At 37.9% G+C, this 17,091-nt stretch overlaps 1 protein-coding gene across 1 annotated transcript in view; it reads right to left on the reverse strand.

Annotated features, from left to right (window-relative positions):
* Positions 1 to 1,894: 1,894 nt before the first annotated feature.
* LOC145978763 (uncharacterized) overlaps positions 1,895 to 17,091 on the reverse strand; it is a 158,048-nt gene continuing 142,851 nt past the window's right edge. Inside the window, exons 18-22 of the mRNA XM_083111576.1 lie at positions 16,722 to 16,876; positions 13,648 to 13,819; positions 9,684 to 9,862; positions 3,571 to 3,726; positions 1,895 to 2,700 (exon numbers count right to left, since the gene is read on the reverse strand). Coding sequence (XP_082967702.1) covers positions 2,416 to 2,700; positions 3,571 to 3,726; positions 9,684 to 9,862; positions 13,648 to 13,819; positions 16,722 to 16,876 — 947 coding nt within the window. The 3' untranslated portion in view covers positions 1,895 to 2,415. The remainder of the gene's footprint in view (positions 2,701 to 3,570; positions 3,727 to 9,683; positions 9,863 to 13,647; positions 13,820 to 16,721; positions 16,877 to 17,091) is intronic.

Here is a 17,091-nt window from a genome sequence, read left to right on the forward strand (position 1 = left end):
GATTCAGTCCCTTCTATTCCTATTTCCACAAGATTTTCCAGTAATGGAAGTGTTACAAAATATCTGTCAAAATAAACGAAACTACCTTGTGGAAGGGAAGAAACAAGTCGGAACACAACAGATGGACCAAGTCCTAGCTCAGGGCACTCGACTGGAGTAGATTTTCCTTGATATATTTCAAAATCTAGGACAATTCCTGATGAACTGGTGACAACGAAATTTTTTAAACCTACAGGCGGTAGTTTGTTTTTTACGAACAGTTTCAGTTTGCAGCGACCTGTGAATGAGATCATCTGTTCATCAATGGAATAGCTTGAGAAATCTCGCGGTATTAATTTGCACCTGTTTCTCACAGCATCTATCAAAGGCTGAACCTTCCAAAGCTTGTTCCCATGTTCCACCACGATTTGCAGCTTCTTCTTCACCTTCACTTGAGAGGCCATCAATGTCGGAGTCCTCTAGCAGCTGCAAGACAACATCATTGGACAGAGCTGGAAAGAATAATATAATATATTTATATATATTATGCATAATATTACATATTGTTATGGAAACTATGTATTCACAAAAAACAACAATAAGTGACTTCAAATGAAAATACGTTTCCACCAAGAAATATATTTTCATTTCTTCTCAAGCAAAGGATCTACAGCAAGTACAACTAACACTTCACAACAAAAGATTATTCTGCATGCGAGCTTAAATTAGACCTGACCCTCACGATTGTGCGACTTACTTTTTACATCACAATACAAACCACACATTAATACAGCAAGCGAAACTATTAATCTTATTTCAAATCTGACACTTTTGAGACAAAGAATTTACTATTTAAATTTGAAAACGGAAACAACAAACAACAAAAACAAGGAACTTACCTCTGGAACTCATTGCATCCACTTGTTGCTGCTTTTTGCTTTCCTCCAAATTCACCAGCCAAAGCTGTAATGTCATACAAACAAAAGAGTAATGAAGCGCACAACTAGCATGGGCGTTGCATTCCGGTTTGAGTCGGAGAAGCGATCTCTCCTAACGGGAAAAAATTCAAATACCTACCCTCACGATCGTGTTTCCCCGGTCGCAAAGGGCTATTGGAACTGTGTGTCATGATTATATTACATTCTACTTATGCTGGAAATAATGTCTCATACAATTATAGCTTTTATAAGTATTAAAGCAGACCTGATGGACTGGATGTGTGCAATGGCTTATAGGGTGCGAAGTGGAAGAACAATCCTTACTTTGAGTTACCCTTTGCTCACATAACTCAAAGAGCAGCTGCTTAGGGATCTGTAAATCTTTTGAAATTCACCACTTTTGAATGAGGTTGCATGGGGTCCTATGGAAGGTATAGCCACCTTTAAAATTAGGGGAGTCCAAACTCTACCTAACTGGATACCATAGCTGAAAAAATCTGAGCTAGCACTGCCAAAATCAGTTTTCTCTTCTATGGTGGCCCACTGTTGGAGCAGGGACAATGGCAAAGTCAGCACAAACTAGCATCAGTCAATCGAGGACCAGTTTTGAGTTCAACTCGCCAAACTAAATCCCACCCCTTGCGTGCATGCACACACAGAGAGAAGGCTAACTAATACTGCAACATGTAATATCTTTAATGTACAGATCTTCAAAAAGTACAAAATGTTATGGTGCTAACGATTTTTGTGTATAAACCCTTACACTTTTCAAATTTTTGCTCCATAAGAAAAAAATTTAAATAAATTTGTTAAAGTTTATGTACAAAAATTGTAACAATTTATACATAATCCATTGGGATGAAAGAGGAATTCATGGAAGTCTGCATTTATGCCATATCCATACACTTTCATCAAATTTAAATGCTAAGTATAATGCATTTTATTCGAGTGAAATTATAAATGGAAAAACCTTGGGCTGAAGTGTAATAATTGTATTTCATAACTAATCAATGTAATTTTAAGATGCTGAATCATCGATCATTTTTTGGTACATGTCTAAAAAAGATTTTGTTTGTTTATCTTGAAGTCCATTTAAAGAGACTGGCTTGTCTGGTGATTGGTAAATATTTTACTCTAAAAATAAAAATACATATTTCACATACATGTTAAAATATACATGTTTCGGTGTAAGAAAAATAGATATTTGATTTTTGGCAAATTTTGATTAATTTAACCTGAGTTTTCAATTCAGGTACTCTCGTTTTCCGCAAAGCTGTTTTAAGTAATTTTCTATTAATTTCGGTAGCCACTGCCACCATCCTCGTTAGAATTCATTGTATCGTTGCTTGGTGATGACAACAACAAATTCCAACGAGGATGGTGGAAGTGGCTACCGAAATTAATAGAAATTTACTTAAAACAGCTTCGTGGAAAATGTGAGTACCTGAATTATCTATTACCGCGTCTCTCTTTCCCACAATATGAACTGAGTTTTCAATTAAACATCCTTCTTATATAAGGCTCTCAGTTCTTTGCGAAGAATTTTTCCAGATGCTGCTTTTGGAATGCTGTCAGTTAACAAAATACCTCCTTCAAGTTTCTTGAAGGGTGCCACTTTAGAATCTATAAACTTGTGTATGTCGTCCTTTGTTAAGGATGCTTTTGCAGAAACAACAAAAGCATACGGGACCTCTCCCTTTGTCTCATGGGGAACACCAATCACCCCAGCATCACTTATGTCTGGATGGCTTCGTAAAAGTTCTTCCAATTCAGCAGGTGCAACCTAAATGGAGATTAAACATAATGTCAGGAATATTAGTGCAAAATAGGTAAAAAAAAATAAAGGAAGTAATTCATAAGCTGAAGTTTCACAATAACCTCTTTGTAGCAACCTTGCTGCTAAGTCTGCCATCTTGAAAAAAATGGCAGACATCGAAGTTTTCATGAAATAACAATGCTTATTGACAATACCTTGGATATTGATATATATCTTTTCTGTAAGACTAGTATCACCAATAAGAACAAATGTCTTGCTGATCATTCACACACTAAGGTTGCCATATTGAAAAATGGCATATAATTTAAATTGTCACTAATTTGTTGCAGGTCAATTCCTGGATTAATAACTGTATATGGTAATTACCTCCTCTCATTTTTAAATTTAAATAATCAGCCACTTGGGTGGTCTAATTAATGTGAGAATTATCAATTATCTCCCTTAACATCTAAAATTAAGTGATCACACCCCGGAGACATCTAAAATTAGCATGCAACAGCTAAAAAATTCATTCACCCCCTAGGAGAGAAGGTAGTCAATCTGCCATTGAGGGGTCCTACGTTAGAATCTTATCATTGTGTTTGCCTTATCTACTTCATCGTCGTCATCATGAAGACATGCAGAAAGGCAATATAAAATTAATAGAAATAAATCTTTAAAGGTGGTACTTGAAAATGTCATTTCTCTTTTGATAAACTATAATGTGTTTTTATGTGAACTGTATAAAACTGAGTCATGTAGAAATGTTAGAAGTATGTGATGTAGAAAGCTTTAGATGGCATTAAAGAAACTGTTGAAAACTGTATGCTGAAACACTTTAGTGAAAAACTAAATGTAACAACAAAAACTATATTGAATTCATATATGTGAACATACCTGAAACCCTTTAACTTTTATAAGTTCTTTAAGCCGGTCTACAATATAGAAATGAGAATCTTCATCATAATATCCGATATCGCCAGTGTGCAACCATCCTTCAGTATCAATGGTCTGAGCAGTGGCTTCCTTGTTGTTTAAGTAACCTTTCATCACCTGTAAGATTTAAAAATAATAGATGATTTAGCACGTACAGAATTTACATCGACAAGGCCAAACAGTAATACAGTATTAAGAATGGGCATCACTCTTATATGGGTCGATTTCTTCCGATATTTTTTGGGGGGGGGGGGGCAAAGCTAAGCAAAGAATATATGCAGACTTCTTCCATGGAGGGGAGGGGGGGCAATTTGTTTAAGTAGTAGGGACACACTTGAGAAAAACCTTTCAAGAATTGTAATTACAATTAACTAGCTCTGAAAACACAAACATATATACTGGGGTACATGAAACATCAACACAATACTTTACATGTAACTTTTGATTGAGAATTTTGATTGTTGAGTTCTGTTTATAATACATATTTTTCTTCTAAGCTTGGTTACACATCGTATAAAAATATAACAGCAAAGCGGAATCAAGTAGCACATTCATGTTTACAGGTATAATTTTTTAACAAAATAGTAATCCTGATGAAATAAAGCAGTGACATATTTCAAAACAGAATATTCTCAACTTCTATTTGACTATCACAAAATTTAATGAAATCTTTCATGATCTCTTTAGTGTCAATATTTTCCAGTTTCCCTCATGTATTTCACACTGCCACAGATTTAAAATGCTTGTGGGTCATTGGATTTCCTAAATACAGGGTGGCACACGAATTTGAAATTTAGATTGCAAATTTATTTTTAAATATTACATGTGCATATTATGACATACAGAATAGTCTGTCCGTGGAAAGTTTTCTCACTGTATCAAATGTTCAGTATGGCCCCTGTTTTGCCGAACAACCTCTTCAAGGCGGATGTGCATATTTCTTACAACTCTACAGCACATCTCTTTGTGAATATCACCACACAACTGAACTATCCGACCTCGCATTTCCATAATGTTTGCTGGCTTGAACGGGAAGAGTTTTTCCTTTAAAAACCCCCACAGAAAAAAGTTACAGGGATTTAAATCTGGGCTTGAAGTCGGCCAGAAGAAACCTCCATTGTGTCGGGTCAGGATATAGATTGGAAATCACTCTATCACCAAAAACTGTGTTCAAAAAGTCCAACACAACATTAGCAGTGAGAGGGGTAGGTAGAGTGAGGTGAGGTGTGAGGGCTACGTGTCACGGAAACTCGAACAGCGTCAATGTTTTCAGGGGTCTGAACTGGAGCAACGCGAGGTTGTCTTTCTTTTTTCACGGTGGCTTCTTCCTAGAACGTACGGTACAAACGAAGAATAGTGTTTCTTGCTGGAGTTTTGAAATGAGCTCGAAATTTCCGTTGCGTACTTGTAACGCTCTTTGTTTCTGCATAGAACAGGGCTGTTTTAGTGCGCTGCACTGACTGGCGGGAAATGGACGTGTTTACTAGATCATGCTCAGCCAGCTCTGCGATAGGCCGCCTATCGGTATTTCCAATGAGTACCGAATGCGCTTGTGTATTATTGTTCAACTCCGACCACAGTGTATTTTTTTGAAATTTAGATTTCAAATGTGTCAACTGTTCGTGCGCCACCCTGTAGTTCTTGAGGAGATGCAAAGCACTGGAGCTACATTCAGCCTCGTGAGAAGTAGGTAGTGTCAAAAGCAATCACACTAGTCACTATCAACTTCTCTAAATAGTTGTAAGGACAATAATAATGCGAACAATATGCCTTAAAATGAATATATGGATAAAGATGGAGATGATATAATGGGAAAAGTTTCTGGAGTAATCGTGACTAATTGTCGTTATTAATCGATAGAGGTGGAAAGTCAATGTAAACAGAAAATGAAAGTAATTAACTTTACACAATTTTTTTCCTACCAATTACACCCTTCTCAAGAAGAAATGAGATACTAAAGGAACTGAACAGTCATTTAACTGAAAATATTTTAAAATATAAAATAGGGCTGAGCTGATACCACTTTGAACCGATGCCGATGCCAATACTCATACCGATTCCCACCGATACATACTTGAAATTTGCAGTAATTAAAATTTGTTCAAAATATTGATCAATATTTGTTTGTAAATAATCTTCTCCAATTATATGCATGAATTTACCAATAAATTTGCTTTAGAATATTGAAGAATTACATCAGAATAATAAAATTATCATGTCATGTAATCAAAAAATAGTTGTTCTTTCATAATTTGTGCAAAATAAAAAGAAAGTTTGAATTTTGCGTGATTTCCAAGATGAATAGACTCCGCGAAAATGTCACGTGGCACTTTTGCGGACCCCGTGAAAGGCCAATATGCCGGAAAAGTATCGGTTGGTATTGGTAGATGAATTCCAACCGATAATGAGACATCGGTATTGGCTCAACCTTAATATAAAATTATAACATTGAAATTTGTTACAGAAAATTGGTATAATTTTTTTAGCATACCTCAGGGCACATGTTATTTATTTACTTAACAGCCTGAGCAGGTGTTGAATGCTCATACTGAGAGTTGAACTTCGAAAGCTGAAGAGAAAGCATAAACTTATAAAATTCAGTGTTTAAGTCCACTTTATCCACAGTAAGGCTAATTGGGACTGGACCTATAGGTTTCATGGGATCCGAACTGCTATTTGTCTCCACAGGGTATCGAACCCTGGATCCCTTGATTACAAGGTGAGGATGCTACCATTGTGCCATTGGGAAGGCCCATGAAATTCAGGATAAGCCATTATTATGTAATTTGGTTCCCCAGTCAGGATCATGCAATATGGAAAAAGCTATTTGCTTTCTACTGAACCTCCTATCAATAAAGGACAGTCACAAACACACATTCCCATGCCTAGATTCGAACCCAGGACCTCTGAAGTAGCAGCATGCTGTACTAACCACTGCCACACAGGCTGCCAAAGGACTGAAAACATCAATAGCAATTTGCAGGCTAAGAAGAAAAGTTCAAAAGTGGCAGAAATAAGATGCTAAATAACAAAAACAAAATTAAATCAAATTATTATTTTTCATTTCTCTGCAACATACATAGGCTGTCATTTCTTACAGAGAGTTCAAAACATGTAAACATAGTAAAATTTATAAATTTGCCCCTAATCATTATCATCTTGCTTCTTACCATGTCAATGAGAAGGATGACACTCATTTTCATCCACAATATTTGTTAGGGGTGAATAGGTAGTCATGAATATTGGAATGAATTGTTATTTATCAACAGAAGCAGATATTTCTGCCAAAGTTTGACTCAAATATTTCCCTCTTATCTACAGTCCATTCTAGCCAAACCCCTCACGAGCTACCGAGCTACCGGTAGCTCGTAATCGATGGTTTGGCGATCCCTGGTATAAGCTAATACAGTAAAACTTCTCCTAATGGACACCTCTGAATAGCGGACACCTCTAAATTATGGACATTTTTTAATTCCATTTTTGGACATTTATTTTTCCTCCAAGCCTGTTCATTATTGAGAACTTTTACTGTATAAGCATATCTGATGTTGGTAACACTACTGATCCAATGTACAGTGGAACCTTGATTTTACGTTTTTCAGGGGACCAAGCTGAAAAAAACTTGAAATGCAGGAAAATGTAAGATCATTTTATAACATTTTGCTATATTGTGACTATCAAGATTGAATGTATAATGTAGGAAAATGTAAAATCGAAGTTCCACTGTATCTATAAATTGCCTTAATTTAGTGCAAAGTTGCCATTTTTGTTACTTTCATGAAAATGAATGTATAAATACAGAGAAACTTGTGGATAGGGAGCAGATTTTTAGGTGCTAAAAAACTGAAAAATGTTTACTTTTTATGTTCTAATTTTTTAGTGAAAATATGTGGTGAAAAGTTAAAATATATTTTCATTCAAAATGACCAACTGACCAAAATTTTTCATGTTCACACACACATCTATTTTTTGGCACAGTTTCTTCGTAACACTGTGAGAGGTAGTTCTTACAAAACATGGATTCATTGTGTGGCACAAATTGTATGTATTGTGACAGGAAGTTTTTCAGAAATGGAGTATTTATTTTCTTCAGTATGATTTCCACTGCAACAAATGTTCTACTTAAATCTAAATAATATTGTGAACACTTAGAATGTCCTCCATTTGAACATATCTTGTGCAATCCTGAATAGGATAGTAATTTACCACATATTTGGACTATTTATGCATGAAATTCAAAATATCAATCCAATAACAAAAAAAAAAAAAAGTTTGCGCACTACATTAGTGCTCTGTAGAGGGCAGTAGTGACTCCTGGTTTGTGGTGTGGAGTTCCGAATAGGACAGTAATTTAAAACATACACAAATAATTTGGAAACTTTATTTTGTCTGGAAAGTCTCCACGCTAGAGGGATCGAGAAATAAGTGATAATTTCTAGTGAACAGAATGTATTGGTAACATAAACTTTTACTTTTACTTGATACAAAACTCACCCGAGTTTCAGATGATGTTCAATGCAACTCGATATGTGCACCTTTGGTGGCTCTGCACACATCTAAACGGTATTCAACTTCCCGCCAAGTGTTCTCTAGCATTTGGGGAGTCACAAGCGCTACTGCACTTGTGATGCGGCCCCTCAGTTCCTGCAAATTTCTTGGTCTGTCTCCTTGATAAACAACGTCCTTAACATATCCCCAGAACAAATTGGCGAAGTTCTGCAACATGTCCAGATACACATGTTCTGTGACTGTAGCCTCTAAGAAGAAGAATGGTCCAATGACAGAGTTCCTCGTCAATCCACACCAGACAATCACTTTAGGTGTGTCTCTCTCATGTTCGTGAATAACATGGGGAATCTCTGAACCCCATATCCGGCAGTTGTGCCTATTGATTTTGCCGCATAAATGAAAGGTTGCTTCATCCGAGAAAACAATCTTGTCCAGATACGAGTTGTCATTTTCAGTTCGCAGAAGCATTTCAGCTGCAAAATGTGCCCTAAGCGGACGATCATTTGTCTTTATGTGGTGATGAAGCTCGATCTTGTAAGCAGTCAAATGGAGTCACTTGTGTAAGACCTTGTGAATAGTCGATCTAGGAATTTGAAGTTCGGAACTAGCTCTTCGGATAGACTTCCTTGGACTCCTTGCAAATGCCGTTCTCACACGTTCGATTGTTGCCTCATTCACAGACACTTTCGCATGTTTGCCGGTTTGCGGTAGTAAAGAACCTGTTTCTCGGAGTGTTCTGTCCCATTGGAGAATCGCTTTATGACCAGGTGGATCCACATTCCACGTACGACGAACACGGCGTTGAACCCGAGTAACAGATTTCTCTTCTGCTAGCCATAACACGCACTGAACTTTCTGTTGCGGTGTCCACATGTTTTCCACTGCGCGATCGACTACTGAATGGCGCCTGGCTTCCTTTCGAGACAAAAGCTATTGACGCGCATGCGTGACCGTGTAGCTGTCTGAAAACAGTGTTGCACAATCTTGGAGAGTTTCCCTTTCCTGTCATATGAAAAATACAGCAATATCCTTATCTGGTTTTAAATGGCGAGCATTTATTTCTCGATCCCTCTAGCGTGGACATGCTGTATGTGTATTTTATGTTCTTTCCCTAGAAATATGTGTTTTATGTGCTAAAGGTAAAATTATGCATTTTTATGTGAAATAAGACTTTGCAGATTGCATGGCAGCAGTATCATCACTCCTATCGAGTATGGCCAACTTCCAAAGCAACAAAAAAACAAGTTTTTTTACCTAAAAATCCGCTCCCTATTTATGTACTCATTTTTCTGTGAAGCTATTTTTTTTATTGTTGAGTGAATGGATAATTCGTATGCCCTTGTGTTGTAAATGAATGTGCAGTTTCATTTTTTAAAAAAGGAAAACCCATTACAGTCTCTTGGTCACACATATTCAAGCAATAATAACATCAGACAAATAATAAGAGGGATAAAAGATTCTGGATAAAAGAGCATGTCTTTTCTTGTTTGCTGATGCATAGGCTGGCATCACCATTGCATATGAGTAATTTTACTAAACAGTTGTTGAATAAATATTTTTATTACCTGTGGACCTTTTACACATAATTCTCCTGTTTCATTGGGGCCCAGAGTCTTGCCAGTGGATGCATCTATAATTTTAGCACATGTAGTAGGGACAGGAAAACCAACTGTCGCAGGTTTGAAAGCAGTTGGAGATGCTTCACTTAAATTCGTCACAGGTGATGCTTCAGTCATTCCATATCCTGTGAATAATAAACAATACTATGGATAATTTTGGTCATGCATGATGAATTTCAACTTTGACCAGTATTTTAGAATTACAATCCACATAAAATAGCATGCTGGTTGGTAAAGGTTAAGCAATAAAGTATACAGAAAACCAACTATATCATAGTGACATCAAGTGAGAGGCAAAGGTATGTGTGGTTAAGGGCCGGTTTTTCAATGTCCAGTTAATCTTTTTGTTAACTATCTACCAGTTGGAGATAAATCGCCAGTCTTAACCAGTACCGAGATTTTCAATGCGAAAGTAACAGGTAGTTAGTAATCCTCACTTTGCACTTCAAAATAGTGTGTTGGGAATGCTGAAGCACAGAAATATAGGATCTGCATGTCATCTCTTAGTGTAGTTTCAAACTGCATTGATTGTTACCAGCCTGGTGTTTAAATGTGGAACTACAAGCACATATGCACAGGCTGCTCTTGAAAGCACATTTTTTTGCATTGCAAACGATTGAAACAATGTCTGCGTATTCATTCTGTTTGATCACGAAATAAATTTAACGAACGCAAGTACTACACATTTGGCTTTCTTCTAATAAAGGTCAATCACATTTATGTCAAATGCTGTTATGGAGCTCAAAGCGTGAAGAACTCGGGAAGTTGAAATATTAGTAATTCCTCTCTTTTGATATAAATACTATTAATATGGAGAAAATGTGCAAGACTTGACTGCAAGCTTTGTACCATCTCTCTGCATGTTTGTTGAACGAAAACAAAAACATTTTAGTAAGCATGCTTTATAGGCCAACTTCTAAAAATTTGAAGGCACAAAGAGTAAAAATAATTTTAAAATTTAGTGTAATATTTTCAGAGTTAAAATTATTCAACAATAAAGCATGAATTGAAGGGAACAGACGTAATAAATAATTGACAAAGAAAAAGGGGGCCAGCACTCGAACTCATATTATAAAATGCAATGCACTCCGCATGCTGAGATTGGAGCATCTGGTAGACTGGATATCAACTTTTTAATGAATCATATTTAGTTCAATCTGATGGTGAAGTTGTCAAATGTAGAACTTCGATAGCTCCATGAAGCAGCCATGTTGCTTCGCAACCACAAGAAGTAGCGGTTAACATTATTGCCACCACACTTCCAGTTACGAGCTAACTGAACATTGAAAAACTAGCCCTAAATGTGCTGTCGGTTTAAATTCTCCACAGACCCCCTAGAAATTTGTTTCCTGGAAGTATGTCTAAATTATACATAGCATTTACATTCTATGTACAATTTTATTTAGATTTCCAAGGGAAATAAGTAAGCAAACTTGCTGATTACAAAAATTCACTAAATTACCACTTCAAGAACAAGGGTCACTTATTTACCCCACTATTGTTATTTTAAAAATTATCACAATAAAATGAGGAATATCAATACATTAGTATTTTCTCTATGTATACTTGTGTGCTTAGTAAAATGTACTAGCTTGAAAATTATGCCGAACTTCTCTAAGTTAATCAAATCTGATGAAATATGATGTATCAGGTAATACACACAGATAAAACATTAAGAAAATGCACCCATGTTTATCTAGGCAGGGTACAGGGAGAGTGATATAAAGTGACCAAGGAAATGTACAGCCTTCACACCATAATTCAAACTTTATTAGAATGAGTGCTTTATCACAATACTTAAAGAATATACAGTTTTCTTTATCTGATTTCAGTATGACTGCTATTTTTAATATTCTGATTGTTACACACTAAAATTTATGAATGCTTATCATAGACACTTTAATTTTTATAAATAAACTAGCTGATTACCCGGCGTTGAAGTTGAACCGCATTGGGAGTGTCATGAAAACTATGGATCCCACACTAATATCGGTCGTTTTCACAACACAGCCTGAATGTTAGACAACCCAAGAAACATTATCATTGTGCGGGATTGCATAGAGTCACGGATGTCTGTGCAGAATTTAATATCGGTCGTTTTGGATTATTTTATACGAGGGCCATTTTTTTTTTTCAACCTCCCATCGAGCTGCTAAACAGCCAGACAAGTGGTAGGAGGTGGGGATGCACGGTGGGCGACTGTGCATATCTCTAACCATAACCTCTGCCACTGCCGACACCAGTTTGAGCTGAGCTGTAGGCACGGAAACATGGCTGGTGCGATTGATGCTCCTGCTAAGTGTGAGTTGCATAGTGTTATTTGCTTTCTTCAAGCAGAAGGGAATAGTGCAGCAGAAATTCACCGAAGAATGAGCTGCGTGTATGGTGAAAACTTTATGAGTAATGGTGTTGTGTGTGAATGGTATAGGAAATTTAAAGATGGACAAACCGACGTTCATGATGAAGGGGGACAAGGACGCAAGTCTGTCGCGTCAGAAGACCTTGTTCAACGAGTTGACCAAGTGGTTCGAGAGAAATGGAGGTTTACCATATGTGAGTTGTGTGTGGAGTTTCCTGAAGTGTCGAGATCATCTCTTTACACAATCGTTACACAACACCTATGCTACAAAAAAACTGTGTGCTCGATGGGTTCCAAAAATGTTGTCTGACGACCACAAAGCTCGCTGAATGGCATCAGCGCTGACGTTCCTCCCCCTTTATGAGGTTGAAGGTGAAGGTTTCTTGAAAATAATTGTTACTGGAGATGAGACCTGGATTCAGTACGTCACCCCAGAAACAAAACAACAGTCAAAACAATGGATGCAATCAAACTCACCAAACAAACTGACGAAGTTCAAACAAACCTTCACCAACAGGAAGGTTATGGCAACAGTTTTTTGGGACCACAAAGGTGTGTTGCTTGTTGAGTTTATGGAACCGGGGACTACGATCAATGCAGATGTTTATTGTCAGACTTTACAGTGACTGCGGACAGCCATTCAAAAAAAAAAGAAGAGGAATGCTAACTTCTGGAGTTGTCCTCATTCATGACAATGCCTGCCCTCACAGTGCTGCTGTAACCCAACAATGGGAAGTGTTTGATCACCCGGTGTATAGCCCCGACTTAGCACTAAGTGATTTTCATCTCTTCCCTGCATTGAAGAACTGGCTAGGAGGCCAAAGCTTCCAGACCAATGAGGAGCTTCAAAACAACGTTCAGGCCCATCTCACATCACTGGCGGCAACGTTCTTCGCAGAGGGAATAGGAAAGCTCGTCCCACGATATGACAAATGCCTGGATCTTCACGGCAATTATGTTGAAAATAACCAGGTATGTACATAACTTTTGGTAATAAATTCATTTTGTTACTTACACTTGTCTTTTTTTATGGTCCATTGGAGGTTGAAAAAAAAACGGCCCTCATATATCACCCCTTCCAACCCCACCCCTAGGGGTGCCAGGGTTGTCTTACCCCCAAAGTATTCTTTCCAGATTGAAAGTGATACGTGTACAATGTTTGGTTGCAATTGCTCCAGGCATTTGAGAGTTACGCCGGAACAAACAGACATACATGCCCACACACACACATCCAATTTTATATATATAGAGATGATGTAGTATGATCAGTTCTTCAAATATGATGATAGTGTATTCAAAGATAAGGTATGGCCTCCCCGGTGGCATAGTGATAACGTTGTCGCCTCGTCAAAGGGTCCCAGGTTCGATAACCGATGGAAGCCCATAGTGGTTTGGTTCCCACTTCTAACTGGAGGTTCAGTCTGGATTAGCCTATTTGTTCATAAAGTGGACTTAAACAACAACTCAACTTAAAGATAATGTGAGAATCACCAAGGTCACTCAGTCAACTAGAGGATGAAAATATAGGGTACAAAAAGAGAGTAAATATACCTTGTTGGAAGGTTACATCTTTTTTAACCTTCAGAAACCTTTCAATATCCATTGGCCCAACTGGTGCTGCGCCGCTGACAACTGTATGAACAGAGTCCAAGTAGCGTGGCTTCACATCTGGATGAGATCCCAAAAACAACAGGATTGGAGGAACAACATAAAGCATAGTACCCTGGAAAGAAATCAATAATGCTTTAAACTCTTAGAACAAAAGCCCGTGGCTCAACAGCCTGTAAGGGCCTTGGCCTATCTCCTGACTGCCAGTCTCCCTCCCACAATCCTACCTAGAGGTGTGGAGTTCTTCAACCGGTAATGGGGTGACGTGGGGTCAGCATGTCGAACCCCCAGCCATTATATGGAAAGATAGGAGATTTTTATGAGCGGGTTATGCTAGTCACTCATAGCTCCCCAATTTCCTCATGATGGTGGGTTGCCACTGGTCCTATACAGAGGCTGAAAACCTGAAGACTGAACCCAGGTGGACTCGATCCCATGCCATCCTGCAGTCGGAGTCCAAAGCACAGCGCCTTAGACCGCATGGCCAAGGAGGAGGACTCATAGAATTGTGGTTAATTCCTTGCTCAGTAGATAATTACTACAGTAAAAAATACCATACAAAGAGAGATTCCACAATGAAGCAACAAATGACACATGTCAGTTGAGGACTGACCAATCAATTGCATGCTTGTGCAGATACTGTGTGAAACATTGCAACTTATTGGTTGGTTCTGCAAGTGACAAATGAGGACTCTGATGAAAAACATGGTGACATTTTGGTAATTTTTGAGTTACAAAGTAAAATGTGCCATCCTTCAATTTTCGAGTGAAATTGCCGTGTCATACAATTTGCATTGGATTCAGTGAAGCCTTCTGAAATTAGTAAACACAACACAAAAACAGTTATCTACCGTATAGCTTCTAATAACCTTTCTTTCTTAATGAACTCAGAAATGACCAAAATGTCACTCACCATGTTTTACACCAGAGCCCTTCAAATAGTCACTAGGTGTGAAAGTTCATATGGGAGTCAGTGAATAATGAATGAGAATGCTTTCATTACTCAGTATTAGTCTGAAGGGGTAAGGATATTATTGCCACTATTATGGATATGGATGAACTGCCATGGAAAATTTGAAGCAAGTTGCTGCATGCATTTGGCAACAATGGACAATTGACCACCTTCTGGTTGGAATCTCCATATTAAAAATCCAAACCACAAATTGCCAATGTTGCTTCTTGATGTTTAACCAAGAAAAATATAGAAAGCATGCTACATCCTCCATATAGTCCTGACCTTGCTCCATGTGACCCCTTTTTTTATTTGTACGCTTGCCCAAAATTGGAATTACGAGGTCTTCCGTGAGTAATAAATTCAGTCTCATGTTTTACTGACTGGCTGTCATATGTAGGGCATTAATACTGAATTAGTGTAACCATCATGATGCTTTGCTTTATTTTTTAAGAAGAAACAAAAGGAAATTTTCATGATTTAAATTTTCCCTACTCAAAGCCCTCTGAAGTGTGTTTGAAGCATCAGATTACGGTAAAATGTGATAGAGAGGCAATGGAGACCATTGTGAAAAAAATAAATCAAATTTTCACCACCAGGTGGAAATGTGGCACTGAAATAGCAACCAGAAATCCGACATGCAAAACTTTATTTCTAGTTTCTGTCAGCAACATGAATGACCCTTTGGAAGCGTAAGATGGCATGATCTCAATGGTCGTATGAAGAGATTCCTGGCATGTTGTTTACTGTGCACCAGATTTCAGTGCCACATTTCCACCTGGTGGCAAAAATTTGAACTATTTTTTGTCCATCAGCATTATACTCTTTGTCATGGGAATCTCTGGAGAAAGCGAATGAAAGCAAGTCTCTGCATAAGTAGTAAATCGAGAGGGCTTGAACAATGAACAACTGTGAGGAAATGAGATTGCATGGAGGGGGAAATGCAGCTGCAGTTACCAGCCTTTGCAGCAGCATGTACTGCTTTGCCCCACCCTTGTCTACTATTATGTGCAGCCTTATTTCAGGGATAGAGTATAGCTTACTCCATTGTCTCCTTAGCCTGTATTCCAAGTCTCACCACAACCTAATAAGTTGATTGGACTCCAGAGGGCTCTGAGTAGGTGAACTGAAATTAAGACCACCTGGTACATAACACTTTGGCTCTGTCAGGGCATGGTACTGATCACACCATCTTCACTCATGTGTGATCAACACTTCCCACGTACTTTCATGTCATGATGCAATGTACGAGGGGCATCCAGAAAATAAAGACTGGTTATACAAAATAAAAAACACATTATTTATTGGAAAAAAAACCATACCTGAAGCTTCCTTCACTTCTCTATATAATCACCTCCTACATTTAAACATTTGTTGTATTTGGGCACGAGCTTCAGAATTCCCATGTTATACTCTTTTGCCGTCAGTTCATTAAGCCCGATGGTCACTGCATTCTCCAACTCTTCATCACTTCCAAAACGTGTACCACCCAGAAACTCTTTCAGCTTAGGAAAAAGGTGGAAATCGCTAGGAGCAAGGTCAAGACTATAGGGTGGATGATAAAAAATTTCCCATCCGAATTGATCCAGTAATTCTTGAGTTGCACCAGCAGTGTGAGGGCGGGCATTGTCGTGCAGAAGCACAATTTCTCCAGAAAGCATTCCTGGCCTGCTGTTTTGGATGGCTCATCGTAGTTTTCTTAGAGTCTCACAATAACGATTTGCATTGATTGTAGTGCCTTTTGGCGGAAATGCGCGAGCGGTCTTTTGTTTGAATGCAGTGACCACCTGGCTTAATGAACTGGCGGCAGAAGAGTATAACATAGGAATTCTGAAGCTCGTGTCCAGATACGACAAATGTTTAAATGTAGGAGGTGATTATGTACAGAAGTGAAGGAAGCTTCAGGTATGTGACAGAATTTGTTTTTTTTCCAATAAATATTGTGTTTTTCATTTTGTATAACCAAACGGTCTTTATTTTCTGGATGACCCTCGTACAAGGGAAAGCTCTAAATTTACCTTTTTTGAAAATTGAATTGGTTCTTAAAGATCTATGATTATTGTACCTTATGTTTCTCTATTGTCTGTAGATAGAGTATTGGTTCAAATTTAGGCAATGTGACAATCTTCGCTCCTCCTATCAGCTTGCTCAACAGGCAGCATACCATTCCGTAGATATGAAAGAAAGGAAGAACTGCTGGAATCACATCTTGGTGATCTCCTGTAGGTGTAATAAAACTCTATCAGGCATTGTCAGAAACCAGGCAAGTCTCTATAATTAAGCATTAACCAGGAAGTGAAAGTTAGGTAAACTCAAGGCTGTCTCAGTAGCAGAGCAAAATTTGATTGATTGATTGATTTTACTTTGCTTTCTTGCCATTTTTTGGCTAATTGCGAAGATGAGGATAAATGATGATAAGATGAGATGGATGAAGG

The sequence above is a fragment of the Lepisma saccharinum genome, chromosome 25 (genome assembly GCF_977018435.1).
Source record: "Lepisma saccharinum chromosome 25, izLepSacc3.1, whole genome shotgun sequence".
In the NCBI taxonomy this organism is placed as follows: Eukaryota; Metazoa; Arthropoda; class Insecta; order Zygentoma; family Lepismatidae; genus Lepisma; species Lepisma saccharinum.